Genomic DNA, 16,949 nt, shown 5'->3' with positions numbered 1-16,949 from the left:
TAATAAATAGGAAGGAACATTGCATATGGTTTCTCTGCTAATATTAGTAACTATCAAGCCAAAACTGAAGATCCCGAGTACTCCAGTAGATACAATGGAAACCTGATGATCTGATACAAGCTCTAGAATAATAGTAAAAAATCATAAATGCAGGATAATTAAAGAGGACATAAAGATCAAACTAATTAGAAATTTCAAAAAGACAAACTCCTCTACATAATTGGTGTGAATAAATAATAATGGATCCCATTAGTAATTCTGATGCTAATAGTAAACTTCTCAATATACTTTGAGATGGAGAATAAAATCAGGGAGCCACAGATGAGTGCATTTTCTTAATAGATACTCTTAGGAGCTAATACAAAATGGAATCTTATTGAATACAGTGAGATTTAGACCACCATTATAATAAACGTATTGTATATACTAATTAAAAGAAAGAAAGATTCCAAAGAAGCATATTCAATTTCAACTCTTTTTCAAAAATTATCATTGAAAGAAAATATAAGAAGGATCAATTCTTGTAATGACCTTGGAAGACAAGAGGATGACTTGCAGCATATCATTAGAAATCTTCTGAAAATTTTTGAGAGTCATTCAGTGAAGTTATATATTAAGTCAAGAAAGATAAATTTTAGTCAAAGACATTATAACAACTACTGTTAAGGAAACTGTTTACTGGACTGGAGGCTAAAACATATAAGGAACAGTTGCTGGAATTGGGTATGTCTAGTTTAACGAAGAGAAGGATGAGGGGGGACATGATAGCAGTGTTCCAATATCTCAGGGGCTGCCACAAAGAAGAAGGAGTCAAGCTATTCTCCAAAGGGCCTAAAGGCAGGACAAGAAGCAATGGATGGAAACTAATCAAGGAGAGAAGCAACCTAGAACAAAGGAGAAACTTCCTGACAATTAGAACAATTAACCAGTGGAATAACCTGCCTCCAGAAGCAGTGAATGCTCCAACACTGGAAGTTTTTAAGAAGAGACTGGACAGCCATTTGTCTGAAATGGTATAGGGTTTCCTGCCTGAGCAGGGGGTTGGACTAGATGACCTCCAAGATACCTTCCAACATTATTATTATTATTATTATTATTATTATTATTATTATTATTATTATTATTATTATTATTATTATTATTATTATTATTATTACTATTATTATTATTATTATTATTATTATTATTATTATTACTACACTCATTTCAAAGAACTAAAAACTTCAAAGAGAACAAAGGAATGCCAAAAGAATGGAGCAACAATCAAAACTCTTTAAATTGTTTAAAAGAGGGAAACAATAAAGAGATGCAGCCAGGCCACTGAATAACATAGTAAAATAGGGAATACTAAAATTTTATTTAGATTATTACAAGAAAATCAATTAATTTTGTCCACCTTGCTTAAATTATATAGACCAATTTGTTCAACATCAGCTCTTGATAATTTGTTGAATAATATTATTAAAAACAAAACTGAAGAAGAATCAACCTAGCTTGTTCAAATTTAATTCTGTATCACTAATCTTTTAGAGTTCTTTGATAATGTGAACAAGGACACTGTATGATCAGCTTTATAAAAAGCTTTCAACCAAGTTTCTCATCAAATGATCCTGAGCCAATTTAGGGGATAAAGAGATCAGTGTGGATCATTAAATGGCTATAGATTCTATGGATCAACAACATTATCTGATTAAAGATTTTAAAACAATCAGTAAAAAGTAATTAGTTTTCACAATGGAAGTGTGGAAATAATTGGATCCATTTAGAATCAGTATTGGGACTAATGCTTTTTAAGTTGTTCATAAATAATTAGGATGTGAAACAGCAAAGCATTTTGAAAGGGTCTCTCGAAGCTGTAAGGACATCTAATAAAGAGGCAGTTAAATATAATAAAGAGGAGTTAAATATAAACAAGCATAAAATGAAAAACAAGGCAACTGCCTCCCCCAAATTCATATATACGGTAGTACAGTGCTGTAAATGCTGTTAGGATCTGAAATAGCAGCGAATGTATAGAAAAACTAACTGAAAAACAGTTGAAACAAAACAAACCTGTTAGGAAAAATAAAATGCCAGTCTAATAATACTTTTATAATGTATAAGCGGTTTGATCTACTATAATTTTTTCCCCTATATTTCTAGATCTTGGATTACAATTGTATAACATACTATAATTGTAGAGTAAGCTATAAGTTTAAATTCTAACTTAGTAAGTGCTTCCTGTAAAAGCTCTCTTGCAAATACAGCTAAAATCTTCTCTTTACTATTACTTTGGTCTATATATGGGAGTTTCTGAAATGAAAGTAAGCAAATATTCATCTGGACGTTTTAAGTATTCTTTCTCAGGGAATAAACTTATATCTGTCCATATCTGATACATTATAAGTGCCTACAAATTTTCTGAACAAGATTACATGGAAAATTAAAGGATAACATTAGTCCCAACTCCCAAGCCAATCTGAACTTTTCATTGAGTTTTGAGTGTTACGTTCTGTTCAGCCATGGCAGAAAACTGAATATAGCAAGTGATTAAAACAGGTATACATAACTAAAAGAATTAGTTTCGGACACCATGAATGCAGTGATACAAACAAACAAGGCACCGGTTTACAAAAATTGTAAGAACATCCATTCCATACACACAAGGGCAGTTTTTCCGAATTATTATCATCATGCTAATAAGATGTGACGGTGCTTTCATCTACACAAACATCCCAAACGGCTATCCAAAACTCTGAAATGTCAAGCATAAAAACATCCACATGGAGGAAAACAGCCTAGATCCAAACACAAAGCTCAGAAGCCTTTAAGAATTCTAAATTTAATCTGGAATGTTAATAGCCAATGATCATTTTATATATGGTTGTTTGTTTTAGCAATCAAGTTCAGTTTTGGAACACAGTCAAGAAGGAATATTTTTTTAAAATTTGAGAAGCATATATCAGAGAAATATTTGGAATTATTATTCCCAAACCATAATTAAATTTTGTTTATATGAATTGGAGGAAGACATGCAACTTCAAGGTTTACTTAAGAGGTCTTTGCTTAGAAGATAATATATTTTCAAAAGTAAACTGCATTAACTTTTTAAGAGTGTTATAAAAATTTATCTTTTTGCATAACTCTGACCTGTTGCTTCCTAGCTCCAAGCAATCACATACCTGGTGGAAATACCTACCTTTGAGAGATGATGCTCAGAGGAAAATCCCAAGCCATAAACAGTATTTGCTCTGCTATCTGCCCATTGACCAAACTTTTGTGATGTTTTTGTGAATGTCATGTTGGGAGTGATGGTACTATTTATTATTGCCTGTACACAGAAAAAATATTATAAATAAAACATAATCATAAAGCCATTTGGGGAGTGTTAATTGGCTGCTGCAGAACAGAGTAAGTTTCAGACTATTTTGCCATCCAAAGAATCACCTTCTAAAAACTTAAGCACATATTCAAAACTGACATATTCACAGATATACTCTGCTCCATTAGCAAGTTGAAATAGAATCTGCCAATGGATGGTGGGAAACTTGTGATCAACTGCAGTCAGCAAAGATAATTGATTCTATGTTGTATAAACTCTTTTCAATTGTCATTATGTTGTTATTACATGAAAAGAATCTGGGGTTGCATCTTGTCCCTTTCATTATCTGCAGAGTGACCAAATATTTCAAAATTTATGTGATCATAGTAAGAATGTTGGTACCACAGACTTGTCTATTAGATACTTTCAAAATGTGAAGAGTAGGGGAGTGGATGACAACAAAGATCAGGAGATAGGTATTATTTTCTTCATATGTTTATAACTGCATGAAGAACGACTGAATACTTCAGAGAAGAGTTCTTTTTATTCAAAATGTATTATTGACTACAGTGTGAAACATAACTGAGTACTGCACTTTTGGTCTGATCTGATTCTTATGTTCATTCATTTTTTTTCCAGGATATTCCTGTATCTAATGCCAACTTAGCAAATAGGTACATTAATAGAGGTTTCATCTTTCTGCCAGTATTTATCATCATTCTAAAGTATACTATATTTAGTGTTTTATGTTAACATTTAAAACAAACTTACTAAACTTACTAAAATGAGTTTGCAAACTGTAAATATGTTTGCATTGGAATTGAAGAATTGTACCTCTCCTTTGAAAAGAATTTCCAGTGCATTGTTTCATGCTACATAATGGATACTGTATGATAATAGATTAATTCCATTAGTCCCGTAAGGGAGATAGGGCGGTATATAAATTCAATAAATAATAAAAGCTACTAAATAGAAAAGGACAGTAAGTGAAAAATGGACTGTGCAGATGCTTGACTAATTCTTACTCACTTTATAATTCAGAACTCGCAAGATACTGTAACTGTTTTGTCGAAGCTGCCAGCTTGAATTCAATACATTGTTCCATCTACAGATAGTTTTAAAGGCACAATAGTAGCCCAAATGAGTTGCTAAGAGAACTCTGGCCATATTTTTGCCCAAGGACAAAAAGAAACACATAGTACAATTATGGCACTAAGGAGACTTTTTTGATTAACTCTTGAACGTTAGGTCTAAGCTTTTTCCATCTAAAGCCACAAATAGTGACCTAAAAACAGCTTTATTAATGATGTTATCGGATTCTCTCACACTATTCTCTCACACTATTTGTCTAGACCAGGGATAGGCAACCTTGGCTCTTTTATGACTCGTGGACCACGAGTCATAAAAGAGCCAAGGTTGCCTACCCCTGGACTCTAGACCTTTTAGCTGTTTGTATATCTTATAGGCTCTGGCTTCATGTGGCTTTTATCCCATAGGGGAGAAGTTATAATTTTTTCTTTAACAAGGCTAACAACAGTTTAGGGAACAGGTTTATGGCTAAAAACCCTTCACCCAGAACCATTAACTGTGGAGCTTTTCTGCAATTATTTGAAGGTTTTATATATTTAATGGTCCAAAATGTACCGCAAATAAAATGCAGCAATTAAAGAAGGCTAATTTTAAAGCAATAATGAGTCTGCCATTAGATCAGAGTTGTGGGAAGTTGATACCTATAGGCAGATCAGTTTCTTAAGCCGAAGGTCACCTTCCATAGTATTAGAATCATGCTTATCCCAGAAACATAAACATGACTATTCAGCAGAACTGGAGATTTTCAGTGCATTCTAACTCAAAAAATGCAGCTTATTTCAAGGAATGGCTTTTCAAGTGGGATAAATATCACTGACACCCTGAAACCTTAATGAACATGTATTGGTATTTTTCACAATGAAAGTAGCTTTCTTTGTCCACATGAGGAGCTGCTATCATTTTTGGGGAAAGGAAGGAAGGAATACTTTTTGCTTTTTGCATTTTGTCATTCAGTAGTTGGTGCTATAATAATTGCATAAACTAATTTTTGTATGAAACACTGCATTTTTGTCCAATTATTTAAGTTTTCATATACATCAATGAAATTGTATATTAGTATCAATATCCTTAAAATACTGCTTTTCCCATACTAACAAGCATCAGTGAAAATTTCGTTAATTGAACTGGTATACTGTAAGAACACTGGTCTCCCATAATATTGAGAATCCAGCAACTTAATTTTTTATGCAAGTAAAAAAAAATCAACCTCATTTTTAAGAAGCTCAGGTCCAAAGCCAATTCTCTACTACAGGCAAATGACCTAAATAAGAATGTTAAACAACAATCACTGGTCCTTTACATTCGCCCCTTACGGCTATTGACAGATATAATATTTTGTATTTTGTTACTCTTGTCTTGTGTTAAATTTTAAATTCCATTTTAAAATTATAATTGTACATCATATCCATGGCTAACATTTTAAAATATTCAAATGGATAGGAAGATGGAATTTGTTCCTATCATTCCCTGTTCTAGTGAAAAAAGGATGAATTTTGGAGAGCTGTACATGTATCTACATACAACCTATTTAAGTAGATTACAATGCAAGAACACTGAATGGGGAAGAAATGAATGGGTAGAACATAATGTCATTATTCACTTGACTTGCTATCCCAAATGATCAGGCAAATTGTTATTTTTTTTCATAAATGCCTTTTTTAAATAAAAGTCTTCTTTTCCTGTAAGGGACCACACCTCTAATTACAACTAAACATTTACACACATTTGTATAATGGAGCTACAAACTATATCTCTCTCCATATGGTGTAATATCACATTTCCAAGTTCCTTTCCTGTTTGGCTATTATTATAAATTATTTTATGTTAAGAATTAAGTCAACAAAAATATGACTACTTGGATACAGATATACATTATCATTTCAAACAGCAGTTTTTAGCTTCTTCTCTTTTTATGCTGAATTTCTCCTCATACAAAAAACAAGCAAGCCATGCCTTTTTGAACATCTGTCAATGGTTTATCAGCACAGATAGAAGCATTTTTAACAAAGTATGATTTTGTAAGCCAACTTCCAACAACTGTTGTATTATTCTGGATCACATATCAGTGAAATACCTTGAAGTATGTTGAAAGGAAGGCATCTATGCTTCAAAGGTAATGCAATTCTAGTTTATTTTGGCTTAAACAATCAAGGAGCTTACCTTTGAGCCATCCAAGCTGATGATCCTATAGACGTTTCTTGTGCTGTCATAGAAATAGGACACAGTAACAGCATGCTTGCTGGTGGGAACCCAGTTCTTCTTTGTATTTGGATCAATTTGGAAGACATGAGCTCGGGTGCTGTAAATGGGTTGCTCCCTGTAGGGCAGAAAGTAAAAGTGATGGATCTGGTTTGGACGTAGTATGATTGTACACGGGTCATTGGAATATTTCATCCATTGGATCCTACTAATGATTTCACTTTGCATCAGTAATAAACTTGCCTTCCTAAGACTTATATGTATAGACTGAGATTTCAGTGTAGCACATGAAAAGTATTCAGAGAACTGCAAGTCCATTAAAATAAATTGAGTGGCCAGCTGTACAGTCAAATAAAGGAGACGTATCTAAATATAGAGGCATTACTGATATACCACCTCCTCCTCTACCCTCCTCCATCTGTCAGCTTCTTTAAATATGGGCTGTCAATATTGCGTTTTCAATTAAAGGTCACCTAATTATATGACTTATTCTGGTTTATTTAATTTATTATTATTAAAATAATATTATGCTATTTCTGATCATTATCAATCTTATTGGTGAAATATGCTTACAAGGACTGATCATGCTGATAGTGGGAGAAAAGAATCCAATAATATCAATTCCCGATCTGTTAATAGAACACATTCCCTTTGCTATGCTCCCTGTGTTGTAAAGTGTTGGGGTCACCCAGAGAGTTGGGGAATTTTTTAAAAGTATCTGAATGACGTCTGATAAAGAACCCTTCAATATTTTCACACTAATCCATTTTCAAATATCAAAAATATGTTTTTCAGCAATAAAAGCTGGAAATACCATCAGCAGAAAATGGAAAAACAAATGAAGAAATAAACAGATCCCAAACATGTTTAAGAAAACTAAAAGGGCTTGGCCTACAGCTTCTCCTACTGCAGCATGGAGTATAGGATGGCCAGTAGTCCATTGACATCTCTCCTTAGTTCATGGTATCCTTCTCAACCTTATTTCTGAACTTATAGGCTTAAGGATCTGGAGAACCTGTAGGAGTAGCTAGACCCTACAAAGCTAAAGAGGTCTTTTTACAAAGGGATAATCTTCATTAAGACTCACAGTTTGATCTAAACACAAGTAGTCTTGTAGCTAATGATCAACTGCATATTTGCTTTCATCTAACTTAATCACTTTCATATGTGCACAGAGATTTCAAAGCTGGTGGTTTATTAAGTGGTAACCATTTATGAATTACAACAAAGATCCATTAAATTAGCTTGGAGAGTTACTACATTCTTTTAGAGCTTCATCAGATAGCAGATAGCCATCCTTGGAAGTGAAATAGATTAGGCCCAATAATCCTTGGATGGGGACAATGAGAGAATATCAGCTCTGTAAGCTAGACTTAGAAGAAGAAAAAAGATATCTTGAAAAAAAAACCCAATATCAAGCCACTTATTATGGCATAGACATAACCATGAAATCGCCAGGAGTTCAGCAAAATGCAAAGTAGATCTGCATCTCAATGCAGATGCTTATTTTAAAACAAAACAGGCAAACTATTGCCTTTCAGATGTTCTAGCTCAGGGGTGTCAAACTCGCAATGTCACATGATATGTCGTGACGTATCGTGATTTTTTTTCCATTGCCGGCAATGGGATGGGTGTGGTTTTGCCATGACACATCCGGCCTGCGGGCCAGCAGTTTGACCCCCCTATTCTAGCCTATAAGAAGTAATTTTAAGGAGACTTCTGGTTTTGCGCCGTAGCGCCTGGTCACGGGATTGCGGACCTCCACACCCCGTGGCTAGTTTCGCCCTTCCAGGGGACCCTAAATGGGTCTAAGTCACCCCAGAGAGGTGGTGAAGAAAAGAAGGGTACTGTTCTGTCCCAGCCTACGTGAGTCTTTGTTAAGCTCACAAGGAGAAATCTCTCTTCCAACAAGCAGGCTGGAACCGAGGAAAAAACCAATCCCCTTTTATTATTTATAGACCTGAGTAAATGTTCAAAGGCAAAGGCAAACAAAACACAATTCATTGAAATCTGATTCCTTAACACAAATGGTTGCCTTCAGCACCTCCCACACCTTCCCTTTTATTATGCAGCCAAGGCGTGGCTTCATAATACCTTCCCCTTTGCCTTTGGAGCCCCCCATTGCATTCTTCTGTCTGACTCTCTTTGCCTGCCGGCATTTACTAGCATCCTGGATATCTTTCAGCTGTGAATCATCACTGTCCAACTCAGCCTCCCAGCACGGCTATGTCTCAGCCTTAGCACGAGTAGAGGGGCCAGGCTCCTCATCAGACTGTAAGTCTTGGAGCTTATCAGATCCTTCCTCTGACTCTGATGTCACTCCAGGCCCCTCCTTCTCCTCCTCTGATTCCCCAGACTCAGCTGCCGGGTCCACTGGCTGACGAGGAATCACAACAGGTGCCCCGACAATTCTGGAACAACGGCGGTCATTTCATCAATTCGGGGAAAGCCTTCTAACCCGACAGAAGAAAGGCTGGTCACACTTTGTTGACCAGCCCAAGCTACTTGCAGCCAAAGTCCAAAGGCACTAACCAGCACAACAGTGAACAGTGTGCTTGAAACTGGATGAGGAATTTGATCTTCTCTCTCCTATTTTATATCTGATTTCCTGGAAAAGTTCTTCAAGAAGCAAAAAGCCTCCCAAAATGAGAAGGGAGGGGATTACCTCATCCTTCTATAGACAGAAGCAGCAAATTAAACCCTTATGGGGAATAAAAATATAAAATACTACAGTTTGGATAAATTTGAAAGCTAACAAAGCATTGAGCTATCTACTACTGAGTGAAACTACATATGTTTAGAACAGTGTTTCTCAACCTTGATAATTTTAAGGCATGTGGACTTCAACTCCCAGAATTCCACAGCCAGCAATGCTGGCTGTGGAATTCTGGGAGTTGAAGTCCACATGCCTTAAAATTGTCAAGGTTGAGAAACACTGGTTTAGAAACTGCTGACCTACTGGGATTACAAACACACTGAGCTGCATTCGTAAACCTAAGAACTATTTGCAGAGAAAGAAAAATCTTGGCCTTTGGCTAATCTTCTAAAGGAAAATTACTGGAAAACTTTTAGATGGTCAAATACTTTGGACTGAATCCTGACTGGTTGATAATTACAAGACTCCTGAAAAGAAGAACTGTCACAAAATATTGTTTTCAGTGGTACCTTGACAATTGGAAACATATTGGATTATAAAACCATTTTATAAAGATAAGAACTACGTAAGATTTGGCTGTTTGGATTTTAAGATGGGTTGGCTTGATAAAGCTAATTAAAAAGATTATGACACTGATGAAAAACTACTTAGAGGGGAGAGATAAAATGGATATTATATACCTATCTAAAAGTGATAGAAAACCATACCCAACACCTTCTGCTGAAGGCCCAAGTTTGGAGCTTCAAAGATCTGCAGGAACAATGACTCAAGACAAAACAAATACATTCCAGGAGAAAATATACACAATACTGTGACAGATTCAAATGATAATTGTTTCAAACTATGAGGAGATTAAAAAAAAATTGACAATATAAACGAACATATCTCTAACTTAAACCTACAATTAAATAACACTCAAAAAATGACAACAAAGAATGAACAAAAAAATCAGATAACAGAACATAAATTAAATGAAAGTGACTTAAATAAAAAGCTACAAATGAAGAAAACTACAATTTAATACAAAAAAAATCTGCAAAACCTCACTATAATAAAGAAGACAAAAAAGATGCTTTATCCTCCAGGACTTCAAAACAAATTTGAGGATAAAATAGAACAACTAATAAAATGGATTAAAGAACTGTCAGAAGAATCATTAAAACGTGGGAGACAAAACCTGATACTTTACTTGATTTGTCTTTTTTGTCCCCAACAACACTTACAAAAATACAATGTGGCAAGCCAAACTTACTGATTTGGAAAGTGACCTGGCAAAAGAAGATTAAAGTTGGAGAGAAGAGACGTGATTCAACCGATCAGATGGAATATTATATGACTAAACACTTGTTTGAATACGGTTAATATATATATAAAGTTTGGACATAAAGGGGCCCCAGAGAAAGATTATTAGATGGTGTATTATAAGATTAAATATTGTTGGAATATGGCCAAAAGAATAGATAAAGTTGTAAAGGGGCCCTATAGTAAGAGGAATAAGATATACCTTAAGTAGTATAATATTTTTAGAATATATGAAATGTTAAAACATTGAGAGGGTCTATTTAAATGAAAAGTTTGGATATTTAAAGGTAATGAATTTTGAGAAAATTATGATGAGTGGTCTAAATACTGAGGGGAAACTAAGCTTCAATAAGAATCTTGAAAACAGGACATATAATGATTTAATAAGATGACTTTTATAAATACAATGGAAACAAGCTGATTAAAAAACATGTTATATGTTGATGTTATTATTATATGCATAAATACTAAAAAATGTTTATATTCAACTTGGTATATACTGAAAATATTAAGAATTATAATTATTTAATGTAGACAAAAGGAGAATATTACAGGAAGAAGAGAGGATCAAGAAATATATTACCAACATATTGATTAATTGTAGAAATTAATTTATCATTGATGGTTTTAAATATATGAACCCAGACAACACACTGTTCACGAAGTACTAAATATTGTTATTGTAAAAAAAAAATACAATATATATATTTTTAAAAGAAATAATTTTAAAAAGAAGCAAGATAATTTCAGAATGTTAATGATTTTGGACCCTTCTGTGAATGACTAATTTAGTGCAGTATCTGAACCCTATTAATGGTGTTCTTCACCAAATAATGGATTGACATGATGTATGAACTTGTAATTCTTTCTGAAAATTAAGCATGATTGTAGTAAATGTACACTAGGTGGTCTTAAAAATAGTTTGTCCATTTTAAAATTTACAATAGGTAAACTAAATCTGCATTACTATAAATCTCTTCTCCAAGAAAGAAAAATTCACTCCACTTTCAAAGAATATCAATGGAATTTTGGAAAAGATTTTGTAAGTTCATTATTATAAACTAAGAGTCTTATAATTAGGAAAAATCATGTTTTTATATTTACATGCTAGTACGACCTACTGAAAGACAGAAAAGCAGTATTAATCATATCAGAGTTCTAAAATCCTCCAGGTTTTTATTGGGAATTTCATCCACAAAAGCTTCTTGATAATTGCTGGCTAGATGATAATCCTAAGTGAACTTTTGAGCTAGGGAGTTAATTCAAGTATGCCATGTCTTCAGAATTGGTCTATAATTAAAAGATCTTTAGTACCATTATGAATTTCTTTCAGATTCAAACATGGGGCAAGATACACTGTTGGACTAATATTTTATTCTAAGTTAGGGAAAAGATGTTACTATATTTGAAGTCATGGGGAAAGCCATTTGATTTCATTCAACTAATTTTACACTAGTCTTTTACTCTGATGAATTTCATAGTTACTATTAACAAAGCCATATATCTCTGTTCTTCTACTCCTTTAGGACTGCTAAATAAATTACTGAAATTAACCTATTCATAGATTACAAGCCAAGAAAATTTCAGAACCTATCTGGATATGTGCACCCATCTTGAGAACTACTTTTAGTTTATTGTACAGGATAATTTGGAGCCAAAAGGCAAAATGCACAGCTTTAATATTAATTATTTGATAAAAGCCTAGGAAGTCTCTGGCTAAGTGGTAAATGATATACTTGAACTGCATAAAAGTCTCAGATCCATCGTATTCCTAATAAAGCAGAGCTCTATCCAGACCAGGGATCTTCAAACTTGGCTCTTTTATGACTTGTGGACTTTAACTCCCAGAATTCCTCAGCCAGTGTGCCTGGCTGAGGAATTCTGGGAGTTGAAGTCTACAAATCATAAAAGGGCCAAGTTTGAAGATCCCTGATCCAGACCATAGAGGAACAGTGCCACAGCCACTGTACTCTTGACTAAAGGCAGTCAAATAGATTAACTCAGTATACATAAGTATCTGCAGGGTAGATGAGGAAACAAGTGACAAAACATGCCATCATGCAAATTCATTCCTTTGCATAGTTGCATGCAATCATGTGATGCAAGGATAACAGAGCAGCACTTCCAATGTGACATCATGATACCCTATTATTTTGTCCTCACTGTGATCAGGAATTGTTGTCTATGTCGATGTCTGCCCAAAGGCAAAGTATTCTAGATATGTTGGCAAGATTGCTTAATACTGTGTCAGCAGAGTACAGGCAAGTTGAAACTACAACATAGACTCTTGTCAATTCCTGATACTGAAAACATTTGAGCTCAGGATCAGTCTTTTTATGTCAAAATAAAGGTCCTAGAACTTTACTTCCTACTTTTAATTCATTTGGTCTAAAACCCAAAGATTGACACTTTTGTTAAGAAACCAGCAGCTAGATACTAAGATCTTTCAATACATTTAATTTACCAAGTACAAAAACTATGGTGGGAGTTTCTGTAGGAGTACTGAATTGCTTTATTCACATATAAGCCATGCACCCTAATTGTAGGAAAAATGTAGTATATGAACAGATAATGGCTCTTAGCACTACTAACTGATATATGGCAGCTATTCCTTCATTCTCTTTAAAATAATATTTTTATTTTTTTAAGTGTATAAATGAAATTGGTATAAGAAAGAAAAATGTTAAGCACATAAGAAAATATATAAAAATTATAAACTAATGTATAGATAATTATACCTATATTTTTGTGTCTTTGAGTCACTGTTGCTTCCTGGTGACTGCCTGAATTATCTAGACCAGGGGTAGTCAACCTTGGCTCTTTTAGGACTCGTGGACTTCAACTGAGCCAGCTGTGCTGGCTCAGGAATTCTGGGAGTTGAAGTCCACGAGTCCTAAAAGAGCCAAGGTTGACTACCCCTGATCTAGACCCTCAGTTTTTGAGCCAGATTTTCAGAAGTTTGTCACTGACTTCTCCACTAGGCTGACAGAGTGATTGGCCATTAGAAATCATAGTGTCCTGGTTTTTAGTCTGTTATTTCAATCACTAGACTAAACAGGCTCTCATTTAGATAATGATCCTCACAGAATTTCAAATTGAACATACTTGGTTAATACAGTACTGTATAAATCAACTTAATAAACAATAGTGGCAGCATTAGTAATAATAAAGTAGTAGTAAAACAATATAGTAAACAATACATTAGATCAATCTTGAAGCTTATACAATAGATCAAATTAAGATTTAATTCCATAGATTAGAGAACCCAAACTTTGGGATATACTTCTCTCTTAAATCTATTTTTCCCAGAAAGAAAAAGAAATCTAGAAATAGCAATGGAAAATAACAGGTAGAAAAATACTTGTCTGAACTGCCCATAAAGGTTTAAGCAGTCCAAGTGCAAGCAGTCAATCATAATATTGACCTAAGTATTCTTATTTTATTTCTAAGTTGCAAATATTTAAATGTAACACATACCCTACTCATTTATCTAATTGTTCGCAATTCCAGGAATTCAACATTCATGAACTCTCCATAAAGAAAAAAATAAAACCTCTGTTATTTGAGAGTACAAGGTAGAGTCTTACATAAATGAATGCATATAAAGAGAATCCCCTCGTATATAAACAATTAGCTAGAATTAGTGTAGATGTATATTTAAGGATGCCTGACAGTAACTTTCTCCTTTTAAATACACCATCGCTGCATTTAATAATTGTACTATATTTATTATGGGCAGAAGGAAGCCCTTAATAGAACTAATACATTTTAAATCAGGAGTGAAGTGTCATGGAACCTGGCAACTAATACTGCAATAATGTCCAGCAATTGCCATTGCCAACTGGATATCTTGGCTGAGTTGCACAACAAAACTGAGTAAATGAGAAGCCATTCCACTTGGTGGCCTTGATGCATGCAAATGCTTATTTCAGGTAAGATGTACCATAAAGTCTTGATACGATTGAATTAAAATGCTCTCCTTGCTTCAACAGCCTTTCTTTTACTATCCTGTTTTCTCTGTCTGCATAGGTACATCTATCTGATATATTTTATCAGCACATGGCCTTTCGTGGCACTTATAATAGTATATAATGAAGAGTGTCAAATTTACTAAACATCCAAACTAAATTACTTCATGGTAGCAATGGTAATACCATTACATGCTTTGCCTCCCTGAATTAAACCAGTGTGACAATCTTACTCTATGTCATTATTTCTCAATTGCAGCAACCTCAGGATGTGTGGACTTCTGGGGAATTCTGGGAGCTGAACTCCACACATCTTAAAGATGCTGAGGCTAAGAAATACTGCTCTACAGTATGTGAGTTTCTGTAGTAACACAAAACAGGTGCTCCTACACTAACCATTTGGAGACACTGAAACTAGGAATTTATTTGGTAAGAAAGAAACTCTACCCATGATGAGAAAACACGGGCAATAAAATACAGTGAAATCTGCACTTCTTCTAAAATGTGATTAAGACAAGGCACCAATGTAACAGGAATTTTTGCTTCTTTCTTCCAGTTTAATTTCCATCGAAATAACTTTTAACTATGGCAGTTTGTTTGGTGTCACAGATTTAATTTTGATACTTGACAACTGCATGGCAAATGCTAGCTGCCTTGGTTTGTTCCATCAAAAATTACTGATAATTCTTCCGAGAGTGTTCCAGTAATCTCTTTGATCCCACCAATCCATATTTCCTGTTATAATCCCTTTCTTCCTCTTCATTCCACCTTGCCAAGTAGAATATTTTCCAGTCCATCATCTCCTTAATACCATAGCAGCAGTTAGTAAATGGCAAACAAAAGAGTCTGAGATAAACGGTGCCATAGCATACTTTGTTCCACATACTTGTCTATATATTGCCAGTTTAATATCATAACAGTAGGGTAGAAGGATAGTGATTTTTAGGTATATAGCTTCTATCAAAAGGATTTCTTCTTACCAACTTTTGAAGTTCTTTAATAGGGTAGATAAATCAAGTCATTCCAAAAGCTCCTTCCAGATGCTGAACCACCCATTTTAAAGCAACTTTCTAACAGTCATGCCACAGGAGATTTTTAAAGGTCCAGGAAAAAACAGATCAAAAGATGTTTTTTCATAAAATTAGCAATCAATCATTAGTTAGCAATCAAGCAGCAACTGATGCAAATAAACTACCATTTCTCCCCAGTTTAGGGAAGCAGGAAATTATTAAATTGGCCCTATTTCATTTGTCATAAACTACCCAGCCAAGTGTCAGCAATAAGCTAGTCATATTAATGGATGATACCTCTGATTACTGGGAATAGTCACAATTCAAACAGAGTTGGGGCAAATTTTTAGAAGAATAATCAGGAATGAAATAAAAAGAAACCATGGTAAAAAAAAAAACTCCATGAAAATACCAACTCAATGTATAGCCAGTATGAAAAGAGCCAAATGCTAGTGGTTATTAAATTAAGAACAGAGCAAGATTTATATTAATGGATTTCATTCACTTTGGGTTTATGCACTGGCTTATTGTTTCAACAGAAATGTTGTGAACTGCCAGAGGTCTTATTGAAGTTAGCAGCCTTTAAGAATGGTAAGATAAATGGACAAATAAATAGATCTTTATTACAGGTCACATGCATAAGATTTTATAAGGTTTTGGTCCTTTTGTATATAAAAAAAAGCATATCAAGAAATAAGGGTGAGGGGAAAAAATGACCAAGTAACTAAGGTACAGGAGAACTTTTCCTTTCAGAAAAAGCTAAATATCTGGACTTTTAAGTTAAGTAATGAATTCAATCATATCAGGAAAGGAAGGCATAAGATAGGTCATTATTTTTCAAACTTGGCAACTTTAAAATGTATGTACTTCAACTTCCAAAAATCCCAAATCAGCACGCTGAGATTGAGAAATACTCTTCTAATGTAACTGGACACAACAATGGATAATAAGCAATTCATCATCATAGTTTGATATCAATCCAAGCAGTTTACTATACATTTAAAATATAGTCTAGGACTCTAGGCACCAGTGTAGTGTAGTGGTTAAGGCATCAGGCTAGAAACAGGGAGATTGTGAGTTCTAGTGCAGCCTTGGGCACAAAGGCAGCTGTGTAACTTTGGCTAGTATTCTTTATTAGCCCTAGTCGAAAGACAAAGGCAAATCACTTCTGAAATCTGAAATCAAAACCATAGGGACATGTCCAGGCTGTCAACAGAAATCAAGCCTGACTCAAAGGCACAATAAAATAAAATAAGGCTCTAAATTACCATTATATTTTAGTGATGTTGATCAATTATTTCTGAATCAAAATGCTTGCTATATGAAGCAAATGAAATCTGATTTAAAATCATTGTTTTAACTTTGTTGTAAAAGAAAATATCTTTCACCTTAAGTTGGGTTATACCAGGGGTGTCAAACTGCCA

At 34.2% G+C, this 16,949-nt stretch overlaps 1 protein-coding gene across 1 annotated transcript in view; it reads right to left on the bottom strand.

Annotated features, from left to right (window-relative positions):
• Window positions 1-16,949, bottom strand: part of HOMER1 (homer scaffold protein 1) — a 64,600-nt gene that overhangs the window by 39,972 nt on the left and 7,679 nt on the right. Inside the window, exons 2-3 of the mRNA XM_015816427.1 lie at window positions 6,551-6,707; window positions 3,179-3,310 (exon numbers count right to left, since the gene is read on the bottom strand). Of these exons, the coding sequence (XP_015671913.1) occupies window positions 3,179-3,310; window positions 6,551-6,707 (289 nt within the window). The remainder of the gene's footprint in view (window positions 1-3,178; window positions 3,311-6,550; window positions 6,708-16,949) is intronic.

The sequence above is a fragment of the Protobothrops mucrosquamatus genome, unplaced genomic scaffold, assembly GCF_001527695.2.
Source record: "Protobothrops mucrosquamatus isolate PMUCROS unplaced genomic scaffold, P.Mucros_1.0 scaffold450, whole genome shotgun sequence".
In the NCBI taxonomy this organism is placed as follows: Eukaryota; Metazoa; Chordata; class Lepidosauria; order Squamata; family Viperidae; genus Protobothrops; species Protobothrops mucrosquamatus.
This window is presented reverse-complemented; position numbering and strand designations above follow the sequence as displayed.